Raw genomic sequence first — 17,124 nt, 5'->3', positions numbered from 1 at the left:
GGAATATAAAGGGCCGGGGATTGGAGTCTGGGATATAAAGGAGCAGGGATCCGACTGGGGATTGGAGTCTGGGATGTAAAGGAGTGGGGATCGGTCTGGGGATCGGAGTCCGGGATATAAAGGAGCAGGGATCAGACTGGGGATCGGAGTCTGGGCTATAAAGGAGCGGGGATCGGTCTGGGAATCGGGGTCTGGGATATAAAGGGGCAGGGATCAGACTGGGGATCGGGGTCCGGGATATGAAGGAGCAGGGATCGAACTGGGGATCGGAATCTGGCATATAAAGGAGCAGGGATTGGACTGGGGATAGGAGGCCGGGATGTAAAGGGGCGGGGATTGGACTGGGGATCAGATTCCGGGATGTAAAGGGGCAGGGATCGGACTGGGGATAGGAGTCCGGGATGTAAAGGTGCGGGGATTAGACTGGGTATCTGTGTCCGGGATGATAAGCGGCGGGGATTGGACTGGGGATCGGATTCCGGGACGTAAAGGGGCAGGGATCGGACTGGGGATCGGATTCCGGGATGTAAAGGGGCAGGGATCGGACTGGGGATCGGAATCCGGGATCTGTAGGAGTGGGCACCGGTCAGGGGATTGGAGTCCGGGATATAAAGGAGCAGGGATCGAACTGGTGATCGGAGTCCGGGATATAAAGGAGCAGCAATCGGAGTCCAGGATATAAAGGAGCAGGGATCGGTCTCAGGATCGAGGTCCAGGATATAAAGGAGCAGGGATCGAACTGGGGATCGGAGTCCAGGATATAAAGGAGCAAGAATCGAACTGGGGATCGGAGTCCGGGATATAAAGGAGCAGGGATCGAACTGGGGATCGGAGTCCAGGATATAAAGGAGCAGGGATCGAACTGGGGATCGGAGTCCGGGATATAAAGGAGCAGGGATCGAACTGGGGATCGGAGTCCAGGATATAAAGGAGCAGGGACCGAACTGGGGATCGGAGTCCGGGATATAAAGGAGCAGGGATCGGAGACCGGCATATAAAGGAGCAGGGATGAGTCTCGGGATCGAGGTCCAGGATATAAAGGAGTGGAGATCACACTGGGGAATGGAGTCCGGGATGTAAAGGAGCGGGAATCAGACTGGGGATGGGATTCCGGGATATAAAGGGGTGCGGATTGGACTGGGGATCGGAGTCCGGTATGTAAAGGAGCGTCGATTGGACTGGGAATCTGTGGCGGGATATAAAGGAATGGGAATCAGACTGGGGGTCGGAGTCCAGGATATAAAGGAACGGGGATCGGACTGGGGGTCGGAGTCCGGGATATACAGGACCGGGTTTGGAGTCCGGGATATAAAGGAGTGGGGATTGGAGTCCGGGAAGTAAGGGTGAGGGGATCGGTCTGGGGATTGGAGTCCAGGATATAAAGGAGCAGGGATAGGACCGGTGATCGGAGTCCGGGATATAAAGGAGCGGGTATTGGACTGGGGATCGGAGTCGGGGATGTAAAGGGACGGGGATCGGACTGGGGATCGGAGTTCGGGATGTAAGGGGCAAGGATCGGACTGGGAATCGGAGTCTGGGATATAAAAGAGCAGGGAGCGGACTGGGATCGGAGTCCAGGATATAAGGGAGCAGAGTCCGACATATAAAGGAGCGGGGATCAGAGTATGGGATGTAAGGGAGCGGGCATCGGACTGGGCATCGGAGTCCGGGATATAAAGGAGCGGGGATCAGAGTACGGGATATAAAGGAGCGGGGATTGGACTCGGGTTCGGATTCTGGGATATAAAGGAGCAGGGATCGGTCTGGGGATTGGAGGGCAGGATATAAAGGAGCGGGAATCGGAGTACGGGAAGTAAAGGAGCGGGGATCGGACTGGGGATCAGAGTCCGAGCTGTAAAGGGGCGGGGATCGGACTGGGAATCGGAGTATGGGATGTAAAGGGGCGGAGATGGGACTGGGGATTGGAGTCCGGGATGTAAAGGAGCAGGGATCGGACTGGGGATCGGAGTCATGGATGTAAAGGGACGGGGATCAGACTGTGGATTGGAGTCCGGGATGTAATGGGCAAGGATCGGATTGGGAATCAGAGGCGGGATATAAAGGAGCGGGGATCGGACTGGGGATCAGAGTCCGGGTTGTAAAGGGACGGGGATCGGACTGGGAATCGGAGTATGGGATATAAAGGAGCGGGTATTGGACTGGGGATCGGAGTCGGGGATGTAAAGGGACGGGGATCGGACTGGGGATCGGAGTCCGGGATATAAAGGAGTGGGAATCAGTCTTAGGATCGGAGTCCGGGATATAAAGGAGCGGGGATCGGACTGGTGATCGGAGCCCGATATATAAAGGAGCGGATATCGGACTGGGGATCGAAGTCCGGGATATAAAGGAGCGGGTATCGGACTGGTGATCGGAGCCCGGGATATAATGGAACGGGGATCAGACTGGGGATCGGAGTCCGGGATATAAAGGAGTGGGGATCGGACTGGGGATCGAAGTCCGGGATATAAAGGAGCTGGGATCGGTCTGGGAATCGGAGGCGGGAATATAAAGGAGCATGGATCAGACTGGGGATCGGAGTCTGGGATATAAAGGAGCGGGAATCGCAGTCCAGGATATAAAGAAGCGGGGATCGGACTGGGGATCGGAGTCTGGGATGTAAAAGAATGGGGATCGGACTGGGGATCGGAGTCCGGGATATTAATGAGCAGGAATTGGACTGGGGATCGGAGTCCGGGATATTAAGGAGCGGGAATCGGAATACAGGATATAAAGGAGCGGGGATCGGACTGGGGATCGGATTCTGGGATATAAAAGAGCAGGGATCGGACTGGGATCGGAGTCCAGGATATAAGGGAGCAGAGTCCGACATATAAAGGAGCAGGGATCGGACTGGGGATCGGTGTACAGGATATAAAGGAGCGGGGATCAGAGTACGGGATGTAAGGGAGCGGGGATCGGACTGGGGATCGGAATCCAGGCTGTATAGGAGCGGGCATCGGACTGGGCATCGGAGTCCGGGATATAAAGGAGCGGGGATCAGAGTACGGGATATAAAGGAGCGGGGATTGGACTCGGGTTCGGATTCTGGGATATAAAGGAGCAGGGATCGGACTGGGGATTGGAGGGCAGGATATAAAGGAGCGGGAATCGGAGTACGGGAAGTAAAGGAGCGGGGATCGGACTGGGGATCAGAGTCCGAGTTGTAAAGGGGCGGGGATCGGACTGGGAATCAGAGTATGGGATGTAAAGGGGCGGAGATGGGACTGGGGATTGGAGTCCGGGATGTAAAGGAGCAGGGATCGGACTGGGGATCGGAGTCATGGATGTAAAGGGACGGGGATCAGACTGTGGATTGGAGTCCGGGATGTAATGGGCAAGGATCGGACTGGGAATCGGAGGCGGGATATAAAGGAGCGGGGATCGGACTGGGGATCAGAGTCCGGGTTGTAAAGGGGCGGGGATCGGACTGGGAATCTGAGTATGGGATGTAAAGGGGCGGAGATGGGACTGGGGATTGGAGTCCGGGATGTAAAGGAGCAGGGATCGGACTGGGGATTGGAGTATGGGATGTAAAGGGACGGGGATCGGACTGGGGATCGGAGTCATGGATGTAAAGGAACGGGGATCAGACTGTGGATTGGAGTCCGGGATGTAATGGGCAAGGATCGGACTGGGAATCGGAGGCGGGATATAAAGGGACGGGGATCAGACTGGGGATCGGAGTTCGGGATGTAAAGGAGCAGGGATCGGAGTCCAGGATATAAAGGGGCGGGAATCGGTCTGGGGATCAGAGTTCGGGACATGAAGGAGCAGGGATCGGAGTCTGGGATGTAAGGGAGTGGGGATCGGACTGGAGAGCGGAGTCCGGGATTTAAAGGAGCGGGGATCAGACTGGGGAGCGGAGTCTAGGTTATAAAGGAGCGGGGATCGGAGTCCGGGATGTATAGGATTGGGGATCAGAATGGGAATCGGAGGCGGGGATATAAAGGAGCAGGGATCAGACTGGGTATCGGAGGCCGGGATATAAAGGAGCAGGGATCAGACTGGGTATCGGAGTCCGGAATGTAAAGGAGCAGGGATCGGATTGGGGAGCGGAGTCTGGGTTATAAAGGAGCGGGGATCGGAGTCCGGGATGTATAGGATTGGGGATCAGAATGGGAATCGGAGGCGGGGCTATAAAGGAGCAGGGATCAGACTGGGTATCGGAAGCCGGGATATAAAGCAGCGGGAATCGCAGTCCAGGATATAAAGGAGTGGGGTTCGGATTGGGCATCGGAGTCTGGGATGTAAAAGAGTGGGGATCAGACTGGGGATCGGAGTCTGGGATATAAAAGAGCAGGGATCGGACTGGGATCGGAGTCCAAGATATAAAGGAGCGGGGATCGGTCTGGTGGTTGGAGTCCGGGATATAAAAGAGCAGGGATTGGAGTGGGGATCGGAGTCCGGGATTTAAAGGAGCGGGGATCGGTCTGGGGATTGGAGTCCAGGATATAAAGGAGCAGGGATCGAAATGGGGATCAGAGTCCAGCATATAAAGCACTGAGGATCGGAGTCTGGGATGTAAAGGAGTGCGGATTGGACTGGGGATCGGAGTCCTGGATATATAGGAGCAGGGATCGGAGTCCGGCATATAAAGTAGCAGGGATCGGACTGGAGATCGGAGTCTGGGATATAAAGGAGCAGGGATCGGAGTCCGGCATATAAAGGAGCAGGGATCGGACTGGGGATCGGAGTCTGGGATATAAAGGAGCAGGGATCGGAGTCCGGCATATAAAGGAGCAGGGATCGGACTGGGGATCGGAGTCCAGGTATAAAGGAGCGAGGATCGGACTGGGGATCGGAGTCTGGGATGTAAAGGAGCAGGGATCGAACTGGGGATCGGAGTCCTGGATGTAAAGGAGCAGGGATCGGACTGGGGATCGGGGTCCGGGATAAAAAGGAGCAGGGATCGAACTGGGGATAGGAGTCCGGGATGTAAAGGTGTGGGGATTAGACTGGGTATCCGTATCCGGGATGTTAAGCGGCGGGGATTGGACAGGGGATCGGATTACGGGATGTAAAGGGGCAGAGATCGGACTGGGGATCGGAATCCGGGATCTGTAGGAGTGGGCACCGGTCAGGGGATTGGAGTCCAGGATATAAAGGAGCAGGGATCGGTCTCAGGATCGAGGTACAGGATATAAAGGAGCAGGGATCGAACTGGGGATCGGAGTCTGGGATATAAAGGAGCAGGGATGAGTCTCGGGATCGAGGTCTAGGATATAAAGGAGCAGGGATCGAACCGGGGATCGGAGTCCGGTATATAAAGGAGTGGAGATCACACTGGGGAATGGAGTCCGGGATGTAAAGGAGCGGGAATCAGACTGGGGATGGGATTCCGGGATATAAAGGGATGCGGATCGGACTGGGGATCGGAGTCCGGTATGTAAAGGAGCGTTGATTGGACTGGGAATCTGTGGCGGGATATAAAGGAATGGGAATCAGACTGGGGATCGGTGTCCGGGATATAAAGGAGTGGGGATCAGACTGGGGATTGGAGTCCGGGATATAAAGCACCGGGGATTGGAGTCCGGGAAGTAAGGGTGAGGGGATCGGTCTGGGGATTGGAGTCCAGGATATAAAGGAGCAGGAATAGGACCGGTGATCGGAGTCCGGGATATAAAGGAGCGGGTATTGGACTGGGGATCGGAGTACGGGATGTCAGGGGCAAGGATCGGACTGGGAATCGGACTGGGGATATAAAGGAACGGGGATCAGACTGGGGATCTGGAGTCCGGGATATAAAGGAGCAGGGATCGGAGTCCGGCATATAAAGGAGCGGGGATCGGTCTGGGGATCGGAGTCCGGGTTATAAAGGAGCGGGGATCGGACCGGGGATTGGAGTCCGGGATGTATAGGAGTGGGGATCAGACTGGGAATCGGAGGCGGGGATATAAAGGAGCAGGGATCAGACTGGGGATCGGAGTCTGGGATATAAAGGAGCGGGAATCGCAGTCGAGGATATAAAGGAGCGGGGATCGGACTGGGGATCGGAGTCTGGGATGTAAAAGAATGGGGATCGGACTGGGGATCGGAGTCCGGGATATAAATGAGCAGGAATTGGACTGGGGATCGGAGTCCGGGATATAAAGGAGCGGGGATCGGAATACAGGATATAAAGGAGCGTGGATCGGACTGGGGATCGGAGTCCGGGATGTAAAGGAGTGGGGATTCGTCTGCGGATTGGAGTCTGGGATATAAAAGAGCAGGGATCGGACTGGGATCGGAGTCCAGGATATAAAGGAGCAGGGAGCAGAGTACGGGATGTAAGGGAGCAGGGATCGGACTGGGGATCGGTGTACAGGATATAAAGGAGCGGGGATCAGAGTACGGGATGTAAGGGAGCGGGGATCGGACTGGGGATCGGAATCCAGGCTGTATAGGAGCGGTGGTTGGTTTGGGGATCAGAATCTGGGATATAAAGGAGCAGGGATCGGACTGGGGATTGGAGGGCAGGATATAAAGGAGCGGGGATCTGAGTACGGGAAGTAAAGGAGCGGGGATCGGACTGGGGATCAGAGTCTGGATTGTAAAGGGACGGGTATCGGACTGGGAATCGGAGTATGGGTTGTAAAGGAGCAGGGATCGGACTGGGGATTGGAGTATGGGATGTAAATGGACGGGGATCGGACTGGGGATCGGAGTCATGGATGTACAGTGACGGGGATCAGACTGTGGATTGGAGTCCGGGATGTAAAGGAGCAGCGATTGGAGTCCAGGATGTAAGGGAGCGGGGATCGGACTGGGGATCGGAATCTGGGATGTAAGGGAGCGGGCATCGGACTGGGGATCGAGGTCCAGGATGTAAAGAAGCGGGGATCAGACTGGGGATCGGAGTCCGGGATGTAAAGGAGCGGGGATCGGACTGGGGAACGGAGTCCGGGATGTAAGGGGCAAGAATCAGACTGGGAATCGGAGGCGGGATATAATGGGCCGGGGATCGGACTGAGGATCGGAGTCCGGAATGTAAGGAGCGGGGATCGGACTGGGGAACGGAGTCCGGGATGTAAGGGGCAAGGATCAGACTGGGAATCGGAGGCGGGATATAATGGGCCGGGGATCGGACTGAGGATCGGAGTCCGGAATGTAAAGGAGCACAGATCAGACTGGGGAGCGGAGTCCGGGTTATAAAGGAGCGGGGATCGGATCGGGGATCGGAGTCTGGGATGTATAGGATTGGGGATCAGACTAGGAATCGGAGGCGGGGATATAAAGGAGCAGGGATCAGACTGGGTATCGGAGGCCGGGATATAAAGCAGCGGGAATCGCCGTCCAGGATATAAAGAAGCAGGGTTTGGATTGGGGATCGGAGTCTGGGATATAAAAGAGCAGGGATCGGACTGGGATCGGAGTCCAGGATATAAAGGAGCGGGAATCGGTCTGGGGGTTGGAGTCCAAGATATAAAAGAGCAGGGATTGGAGTGGGGATCGGAGTCCGGGATTTAAAGGAGCGGGGATCGGTCTGGCGATTGGAGTCCGGGATATAAAAGAGCAGGGATCGGACTGGGATCTGAGTCCGGGATATAAAAGAGCAGGGATCGGACTGGGATCGGAGTCCGGCATATAAAGCACTGGGGATCGGAGTCTGGGATGTAAAGGAGTGCGGATTGGACTGGGGATCGGAGTCATGGATATATAGGAGCAGGGATCGGAGTCCGGCATATAAAGGAGCAGGGATCGGACTGGGGAGCGGAGTCCGGGTTATAAAGGAGCGGGGATCGGACCGGGGATCGGAGTCCGGGATGTATAGGAGTGGGGATCGGACTGGGAATCGGAGGCGGGGATATAAAGGAGCAGGGATCAGAATGGGGATCGGAGTCTGGGATATAAAGGAGCGGGAATCGCAGTCCAGGATATAAAGGAGCGGGGATCGGAGTCTGGGATGTAAAAGAATGGGGATCGGACTGGGGATCGGAGTCCGGGATATAAATGAGCAGGAATTGGACTGTGGATCGGAGTCCAGGATATAAAGGAGCGGGGATCGGAATACAGGATATAAATGAGCAGGAATTGGACTGGGGATCAGAGTCCGGGATATAAAGTAGCGGGGATCGGAATACAGGATATAATGCAGCGGGAATCGGACTGGGGATCGGAGTCCGGGATGTAAAGGAGTGGGGATATGTCTGGGGATTGGAGTCTGGGATATAAAAGAGCAGGGATTGGACTGGGATCGGAGTCCAGGATATAAAGGAGCGGGAATTGTTCTGGGGATTGGAGTCTGGGATATAAAAGAGCAGGGATTGGACTGGGATCAGAGTCCGGGACATAAAGGAGCGGGGATTGGACTCGGGTTCGGAGTCTGGGATGTTAAGGGGCGGAGATTGGACTGGGGATCGGAGTCATGGATGTAAAGGGACGGGGATCGGACTGTGGATGGAGTCCGGGATGTAATGGGCAAGGATTGGACTGGGAATCGGAGGCGGGATATAAAGGGACGGGGATCAGACTGGGGATCGGAGTCCAGGATATAAAGGAGCGGGAATCGGTCTGGGGATCGGAGTCCGGGATGTAAGGGGCAAGGATCAGACTGGGAATCGGAGGCGGGATATAAAGGAACAGGGATCGGACTGGGGATCGGAGTCCAGAATGTAAAGGAGCGCGGATCAGACTGGGGTTCGGAGACCAGGATGTAAAGGAGCGGGGATCGGATTAGGGATCGGAGTCCGGGATGTATAGGATTGGGGATCAGACTGGGTATCGTAGGCCGGGATATAAAGCAGCGGGAATCACAGTCTAGGATATAAAGAAGCGGGGTTCGGATTGGGAATCGGAGTCTGGGATGTAAAAGAATGGGGATCAGACTGGGGATCGGAGTCTGGGATATAAATAAGCAGGAATTGGTCTGGGGATCGGAGTCCGGGATATAAAGGAGCGGGGATCGGTCTGGGGATTGGAGTCCGGGATGTAAAGGAGCGGGGATCGGACTGGGATCGGAGTCCGTGATGTAAAGGAGCGGGGATCGGACTGGGGATTGGAGTCCGGGATGTAAAGGTGCAGGGATCGGACTGGGGATTGGAGTTCGGGATGTAAAGGAGCGGGGATCGGACTGGGGATCGGAGTCCGGGATATAAAAGAGCAGGGATCGGACTGGGGAGCGGAGTCCGGAATGTAAAGGTGCAGGGATCGGACTGGGGATTGGAGTCCGGGATGTAAAGGTGCAGGGATCGGACTGGGGATTGGAGTTCGGGATGTAAAGGTGCAGGGATCGGACTGGGGATTGGAGTTCGGGATGTAAAGGAGCGGGGATCGGACTGGGGATCGGAGTCCGGGATATAAAAGAGCAGGGATCGGACTGGGATCGGAGTCCGGGATGGAAAGGAGCGGGGATCGGACTAGGATCGGAGTCCGTGATGTAAAGGAGCGGGGATCGGACTGGGGAGCGGAGTCCGGAATGTAAAAGGGCAGGGATTGGAGTCCGGGATGTAAAGGTGTGGGGATCGGATGAGTGGTTGGAGTCCGGGATCTAAAGGTGCAGGGATCAGTCTGGGGATTGGAGTCCGGGACATGAAGGAACGGGGATCGGAGTCCGGGATGTAACGGAGCGGGGATCGGACTGGGGTTCGGAATCCGGGATGTATGGGAGCGGTCATCGGACTGGGGATCAAGGTCCGGGATGGAAAGGAGCGGAGATCGGACTAGGATCGGAGTCCGTGATGTAAAGGAGCGGGGATCGGACTGGGGAGCGGAGTCCGGAATGTAAAGGAGCGGGGATCGGACTAGGATCGGAGTCCGTGATGTAAAGGAGCGGGGATCGGACTGGGGAGCGGAGTCCGGAATGTAAAGGAGCGGGGATCGGACTAGGATCGGAGTCCGTGATGTAAAGGAGCGGGGATCGGACTGGGGAGCGGAGTCCGGAATGTAAAAGGGCAGGGATTGGAGTCCGGGATGTAAAGGTGTGGGGATCGGATGAGTGGTTGGAGTCCGGGATCTAAAGGTGCAGGGATCGGACTGGGGATTGGAGTTCGGGATGTAAAGGAGCGGGGATCGGACTGGGGATCGGAGTCCGGGATGTAAAGGAGCGGGTATCGGACTGGGGATCGGTGTCTGGGATGTAACAGAGCGGGAATCGGACTGGGGGCTCGGAACCAAAGCAAATGCAGGAGAAAAACTCAAAAAGGTGATATCAGAGTGCCATTACTGTGACAAGCAAGTGGCTTTTTTTTAATTCATTCATGGGCTGTGGGCCTCGCTGGCCAGGCCAGCATTTATTGCCCATCTCTACTTGCCCTTGGGAAGGTGGTGGTGAGCTGCCTTCTTAAACCTGCAGTCCTTGGGGTGTAGGTACATCCACAGTGCTGTTAGGAAGGGAGTTTTTCATTCTTATTATTGTCTTCACAGCGGTTAGAACAAAGAACAAAGAAAATTACAGCACAGGAACAGGCCCTTCGGCCCTCCAAGCCTGCGCCGATCCAGATCCTCTATCTAAACATGACGCCTATTTTCTAAGGGTCTGTATCTCTTTGCTTCCTGCCCATTCATGTATCTGTCTAGATACATCTTAAAAGACGCTATCGTGCCCGCGTCTACCACCTCCGCAGACAACGCGTTCCAGGCACCCACCACCCTCTGCGTAAAGAACTTTCCACGCATATCCCCCCTAAACTTTTTCCCTCTCACTTTGAACTCGTGACCCCTAGTAATTGAATCCCCCACTCTGGGAAAAAGCTTCTTGCTATCCACCCTGTCTATACCTCTCATGATTTTGTACACCTCAATCAGGTCCCCCCTCAACCTCCATCTTTCTAATGAAAATAATCCTAATCTACTCAACCTCTCTTCATAACTAGCGCCCTCCATACCAGGCAACATCCTGGTGAACCTCCTCTGCACCCTCTCCAAAGCATCCACATCCTTTTGGTAATGTGGCGACCAGAACTGCATGCAGTATTCCAAATGTGGCCGAACCAAAGTCTTATACAACTGTAACATGACCTGCCAACTCTTGTACTCAATACCCCGTCTGATGAAGGAAAGCATGCCGTATGCCTTCTTGACCACTCTATTGACCTGCGTTGCCACCTTCAGGGAACAATGGACCTGAACACCCAAATCTCTCTGTACATCAATTTTCCCCAGGACTTTTCCATTTACTGTATAGTTCACTCTTGAATTGGATCTTCCAAAATGCATCACCTCGCATTTGCCCTGATTGAACTCCATCTGCCATTTCTCTGCCCAACTCTCCAATCTATCTATATTCTGCTGTATTCTCTGACAGTCCCCTTCACTATCTGCTACTCCACCAATCTTAGTGTCGTCTGCAAACTTGCTAATCAGACCACCTATACTTTCCTCCAAATCATTTATGTATATCACAAACAACAGTGGTCCCAGCACGGATCCCTGTGGAACACCACTGGTCACACGTCTCCATTTTGAGAAACTCCCTTCCACTGCTACTCTCTGTCTCCTGTTGCCCAGCCAGTTCTTTATCCATCTAGCTAGTACACCTTGGACCCCAAGCGCCTTCACTTTCTCCATCAGCCTACCATGGGGAACCTTATCAAACGCCTTACTGAGGTCCATGTATATGACATCTACAGCCCTTCCCTCATCAATCAACTTTGTCACTTCCTCAAAGAATTCTATTAAGTTGGTAAGACATGACCTTCCCTGCACAAAACCATGTTGCCTATCACTGATAAGCCCATTTTCTTCCAAATGGGAATAGATCCTATCCCTCAGTAACTTCTCCAGCAGCTTCCCTACCACTGATGTCAGGCTCACCGGTCTATAATTACCTGGATTATCCCTGCTACCCTTCTTAAACAATGGGACAACATTAGCAATTCTCCAGTCCTCCGGGACCTCACCCGTGTTTAAGGATGCTGCAAAGATATTTGTTAAGGCCCCAGCTATTTCCTCTCTTGCTTCCCACAGTAACCTGGGATAGATCCCATCCGGACCTGGGGACTTGTCCACCTTAATGCCCTTTAGAATACCCAACACTTCCTCCCTCCTTATGCCGACTTGACCTAGAGTAATCAAACATCTGTTCCTAACCTCAACATCCTTCATGTCCCTCTCCTCGGTGAATACCGATGCAAAGTACTCGTTTAAAATCTCACCCATTTTCTCTGACTCCACGCATAACTTTCCTCCTTTGTCCTTGAGTGGGCCAATCCTTTCTCTAGTTACCCTCTTGCTCCTTATATATGAATAAAAGGCTTTGGGATTTTCCTTAACCCTGTTTGCTAAAGATATTTCATGACCCCTTTTAGCCCTCTTAGTTAGATACAACTGAGTGCATTGCTCGGCCATTTCAGAGGGCATGTCAGTGTCAACCACATTGCTGTGGGTCTGGAGTCACATATAGGCCAGACCAGGTAAGGACAGCAGATTTCCTTCCCTAAAGGACATTAGTGAACCAGATGGGTTTTTACTACAATCGACGATGGTTTCATGGCCATCATTAGACTAGCTTTTCTTTTTAATTCCATATTTAGTAATTAAATTCAAATTTCACCTTCTGCTGTGGTGGGATTCGAACCCATGTCCCCAGAGCAATACCCTGGGTCTCTGGGTTATTAGTCCAATAGCAATACCACTACACCACCGCCTCCCCTCGCGTAAGTATACTGGTAAGCTTTTAATTTAATCATGTAATTAAAAATCAGTGGTCAATTACTCAGTCAGATCTTGGGGATGATATTAAAAAAACAGGGGATAGTAAATCTAAAGAATTCTGAATTTTTCAGCAAATTAAAATCTGAGGTTTTTAGATAATGAGAATTCGGTAAAAATCATTTAGTTTATCTCCTTATAAAATAAATGATGCCAGCAAACTGACAGGTGAGTAGCTGGTGAGTCTTTTTTTTAAGTCGTAAGTTTAATACGGATGCATGGCAGAGCACGCCCTGTACCATGTTGTAACTCCAGGGCATTTTTTGTCTCCTGGACAACCACATGTGCAGGAAGTGTGATCAGCTGCAGCATCTCGAGCACCAGGTTTCGAAGTTTCAGCAACAGTTAGCATCACTGCAATGCATCCATGAGGCTGAGAGTTTCGTGCATAGTAGCCTGTTTATAGATGTGATCATCCCAAAGCTTAAGGTTGTGCAGGCAGAGAGGGAATGGGTGACTGTCAGGCAGTCAAAAAGGACCAGGCAGGTCGTGCAGATGTCCCCTGAGTGCATCTCAGTCTCCAACCCGTATTCCGTGCTGAATACTGGGGAGAGTTATGGTTCCTCTGGGGTGTGCAGCCAGAGTCTAGTCCATTGCACCACAGCTAGCTCAGCTGTACATGGGGGTCAGGAGGAAGATTGGAAAAGCAATAGTGATAGGGGATTCGATAGGGGTAGAGACAGGCATTTCTGTGGCCGCTGAAGTGAATCCTGGATGGTATGTTGCCTCCCTGGTGCCAGGGTCAAGGATGTCATGGAGCGGCTGCAGAGCACTCTGAGGGGGAAGGGTAAACAGCGAGCAGTTGTGGTCCATATTGGTACCAACGATGTAGGTAGAAAGAGGGATGAGGTCCTGCAGGCAGAGTTTCGGGAGCTATGAAAGAAACTAGCAAGCAGGACCTCAAAGGTAGTAATCTATGGATTATTCCCAGTACCAAGCACAAGTGAATATAAATATAAGAGGATAGAGCAAATGAATGCATGGCTGGAGAGATGGCGCAGGAGGGAAGGTTTTTTCCTGGAACATTTGGACTGGTTTTGGAGGAGGTGCGGCCTGTACAGGCTGGATAGGTTGTACATGAACAGAAGCCGATACCAATGTTCTTGCGGGGCGATTTGCTAATGCCATTGGTGAGGATTTAAACTAACTTGCAGGGATGTAGAAACCAGTGGCGCAGTGGTTAGCACCGCAGCCTCACAGCTCCAGCGACCCGGGTTCAATTCCGGGTACTGCCTGTGTGGAGTTTGCAAGTTCTCCCTGTGTCTGTGTGGGTTTCCTCCGGGTGCTCTGGTTTCCTCCCACATGCCAAAGACTTGCAGGTTGATAGGTAAATTGGCCATTATAAATTACCCCTAGGATAGGTAGGTGGTAGGGAAATATAGGGACTGGTGGGGATGTGGTAGGAATATGGAATTAGTATAGGATTAGTATAAATGAGTGGTTGATGGTCGGCACAGACTTGGTGGGCCGAAGGGCCTGTTTCAGTGCTGTATCTCTAAAAAAAAACAAGCTGTACAGAGAATTAGGAGAGACAGATAACACTGGTGTAAGAAATAGTAAGGCATTCAGTGGGGTTGGTGTAAGAGAGAATGTAACAAGGTCTAAATTAGGTATACGGTGCACGTACATGAATGCATGGAGTGTGGTAAATAAGGTTGGTGAGCTGCAGGTGCAGATAGCCATGTGGAAGTATGATATCATGGCGATAATGGAGACCTGGGTGAAAAAGGGCAGGACTGTTTACTACATATTCCTGGATACAAGCTGTTCAGGAAAGATAGGGAAGGAAGGAAAGGAGGAGGGGTAGCTGTACTGATTAAGGAGGATATTACAGTGATGGAGAGAGAGGATGTACTAAAGTGGTCAAGGACAGAATCGATTTGGTTAGAATTAAGAAACAGTAGAGGTACCATTATATTGCTGAGTGTATTCTTTAAGCCACCAACTAGTGGGAAAGATGTAGAAGAACAAGTTTGCAAGAAAATTACAGAGAGGTGCAAGAATTATAGTGTAGTTATAATGGGGGACTTTAATTATCTTAGTATGGACGAGGATAATAATAATGTAAAGGGCAGAGAGGGGCAAGAGTTTCTAGAGTGTGTTCATGAGAGTTTTCTACATCAGTATATTTCCAGTTCAATGAGGATAGAGGTATTGCTTAATCTGGGGGCAGTGATCATTGTATCACAAGGTTTAGGTTAGCTATGACAAGGAGCAATCCAGAGTAAAAATAATTAATTGGAGGAGGTGAGAACAGATCTGGCCCAGGTAAATTGGGATCAAAGATTGGCAGGCAAAACTGTAACTGAACAATGGGATTCCTTTAAAGAGGAGATAGTTCGGGTATAGTTGAGGTACATCCCCACGAGGGAGAAAGGTAGATCCAGATCCAGAGCTCCCTGGATAATGAAAGAGATAGAGAGTAAGATGAAGCAGAAAAAAGGTGTATATGACAGATGTCAGGTGGCTAATACAATTGGAGCTAGGCTGAATATAGATGGTTCAGAGGGGAAGTGAAAAAACAAATAAGAGAAGCAAAGAGAGTATGTGAAAAGACTCGTGGCTAACATAAAAGGGAATCTAAAAGTCTTCGCTAGGCATATAAATAGTAAAAGGGTGGTAAAAGGTGGAGTGGGGCCGATTAGGGACTAAAAGGGGATTTACGCGTGGAGACAGGGGCATGGCTGAGGTACTAAATGAGTACTTTGCATATGTCTTTACCAAGGAAGAAAATGATGCCCAAATCATGGTGAAAGAGAAAATAGTTGAGACACTGAATGGGCTAAAAATTGAGAAAGAGGAGGTATTAGATAGGCTGGCTGTACTTAAAGTTGATAAGTCACCAGAACCAGATGGGATACATCCAAGAATATTTACGGAAGTAAGGGTGGAAATTGCAGAGGCAATGACTGTAATCTTCCAATCCTCCTTAGATACAGGGGTGGTGCCAAAGGACTGGAGAAATACAAATGTTACATTCTTGTTCAAAAAAGGATAAGCCCAGCACCTACAGGCCAGTCAGTTTAACCTCGGTGGTGGGAAAGCTTTTAGAAACAATAATTCAGGAAAAAATTAGTAGTCACTTGGACAAATGTGGATCAGTTAAGGAAAGCTAGCCAGGATTTGTTAAGGGCAAATCATGTTTAACCACATTGCTTGACTATTTTTATTGAGGTTACAGGGAGAGTTGATGAGGGTAATGCGGTTGATGTGGGGTACACGGACTTCCAAAAGGCTTTTGTTAAAGCACCACATAACAGGCTTGTCAGCAAAGGTACAGCAAAGGGACAGTCGCAGCATGGATATGAAGTTAGCTGATTTACAGGAAACAGTGAGTAGTTATGAATGGTTGTTTTTTGGACTGGAGAAAAGTATATAATGGGGTTCCCCAGGAGTTGGTTTGGGACTCCTGCTTTTCTTGATATATATTAATGACCTAGATTGGGCACAATTTCAAAATTTGCGGATGACACATGAACTGTGGGAAAGATAATGATAAACTTCAAAAGGACATAGACAGACTGATGGAACAGGCAGACAAGTGGCAGATGAAATTTAATGCAGAAAAATGTGAAGTGATTCATTTTGGTAGAAAGATCAAGGAGAGACAATATAAAATATAGAGTACAATTCTAAAGAGGGTGCAGGAGCAGAGGGACCTGGGGATATATGTGCACAAATCATTGCAAGTGCAGGGCAGGTTGAGAAAATAGTTAAAGCATTTGGGATCTTGGGCTTTATAAGTAGGGACACGGAGTACGAGAACATGGAAGTTATAATAAACCTGTATAAAACACTGGTTTGGCCTCAACTGGAGTATTGTGTCCAGTTCTGGGCACCACACTTTAGGAAGAATGATAAGGCATTAGAAAGGTTTAATTTAGAGATACAGCACTGAAACAGGCCCTTCGGCCCACCGAGTCTGTGCCGACCATCAACCACCCATTTATACTAATCCTACACTAATCCCATATTCCTACCACATCCCCACCTATCCCTATATTTCCCTACCACCTACCTATACTAGGGACAATTTATAATGGCCAATTTACCTACCAACCTGCAAGTCTTTTGGCTTGTGGGAGGAAACCGGAGCACCCGGAGGAAAGCCACGCAGACACAGGGAGAACTTGAAAACTCCACACAGGCAGTACCCAGAATTGAACCCGGGTCGCTGGAGCTGTGAGGCTGCGGTGCTAACCACTGCGCCACGGTGCAGAAAAGATTCACGCGAATGGTTCCAGGGATGAGAAACTTCAGTTATGTGGGGCTGTTCACCTTGGAGAAGAGAAGATTAAGAGTAGATTTGATAGAGGTGTTCAAAATAATGAGGAGTCTGGACAGAATAGATAGGGAGAAACTATTCCCATTGGCGGAAGGAACCAGAACCAGAGGACACCGAATTAAGATGATTGCAAAAGAAGCAACAGCAATGTGTTAGGATCTTCCTGAGAGTGTGATGGAGGCAAATTCAATTGAGGCCTTCAAAAGAGA

The 17,124-nt window shown here is 51.3% G+C and overlaps 1 protein-coding gene across 1 annotated transcript; it reads right to left on the bottom strand.

Moving 5' to 3' along the window:
* Window positions 1-3,961: 3,961 nt before the first annotated feature.
* On the bottom strand, window positions 3,962-6,651 carry LOC137380357 (uncharacterized). Its single transcript, XM_068052284.1, has 3 exons — window positions 5,724-6,651; window positions 5,016-5,177; window positions 3,962-4,917 (listed from the first exon to the last, which is right to left on the bottom strand). The coding sequence occupies exons 1-3, from the start codon at window positions 6,649-6,651 to the stop codon at window positions 3,962-3,964; spliced, it is 2,046 nt and encodes a 681-aa protein (XP_067908385.1).
* Between the last annotated feature and the right edge of the window lie 10,473 nt (window positions 6,652-17,124).

Source organism: Heterodontus francisci, chromosome 19 (assembly GCF_036365525.1).
Source record: "Heterodontus francisci isolate sHetFra1 chromosome 19, sHetFra1.hap1, whole genome shotgun sequence".
Lineage (NCBI taxonomy): Eukaryota > Metazoa > Chordata > Chondrichthyes > Heterodontiformes > Heterodontidae > Heterodontus > Heterodontus francisci.
Note: the sequence above shows the minus strand (reverse complement) of the source record. Positions and strands in the feature narration are given on the sequence as shown.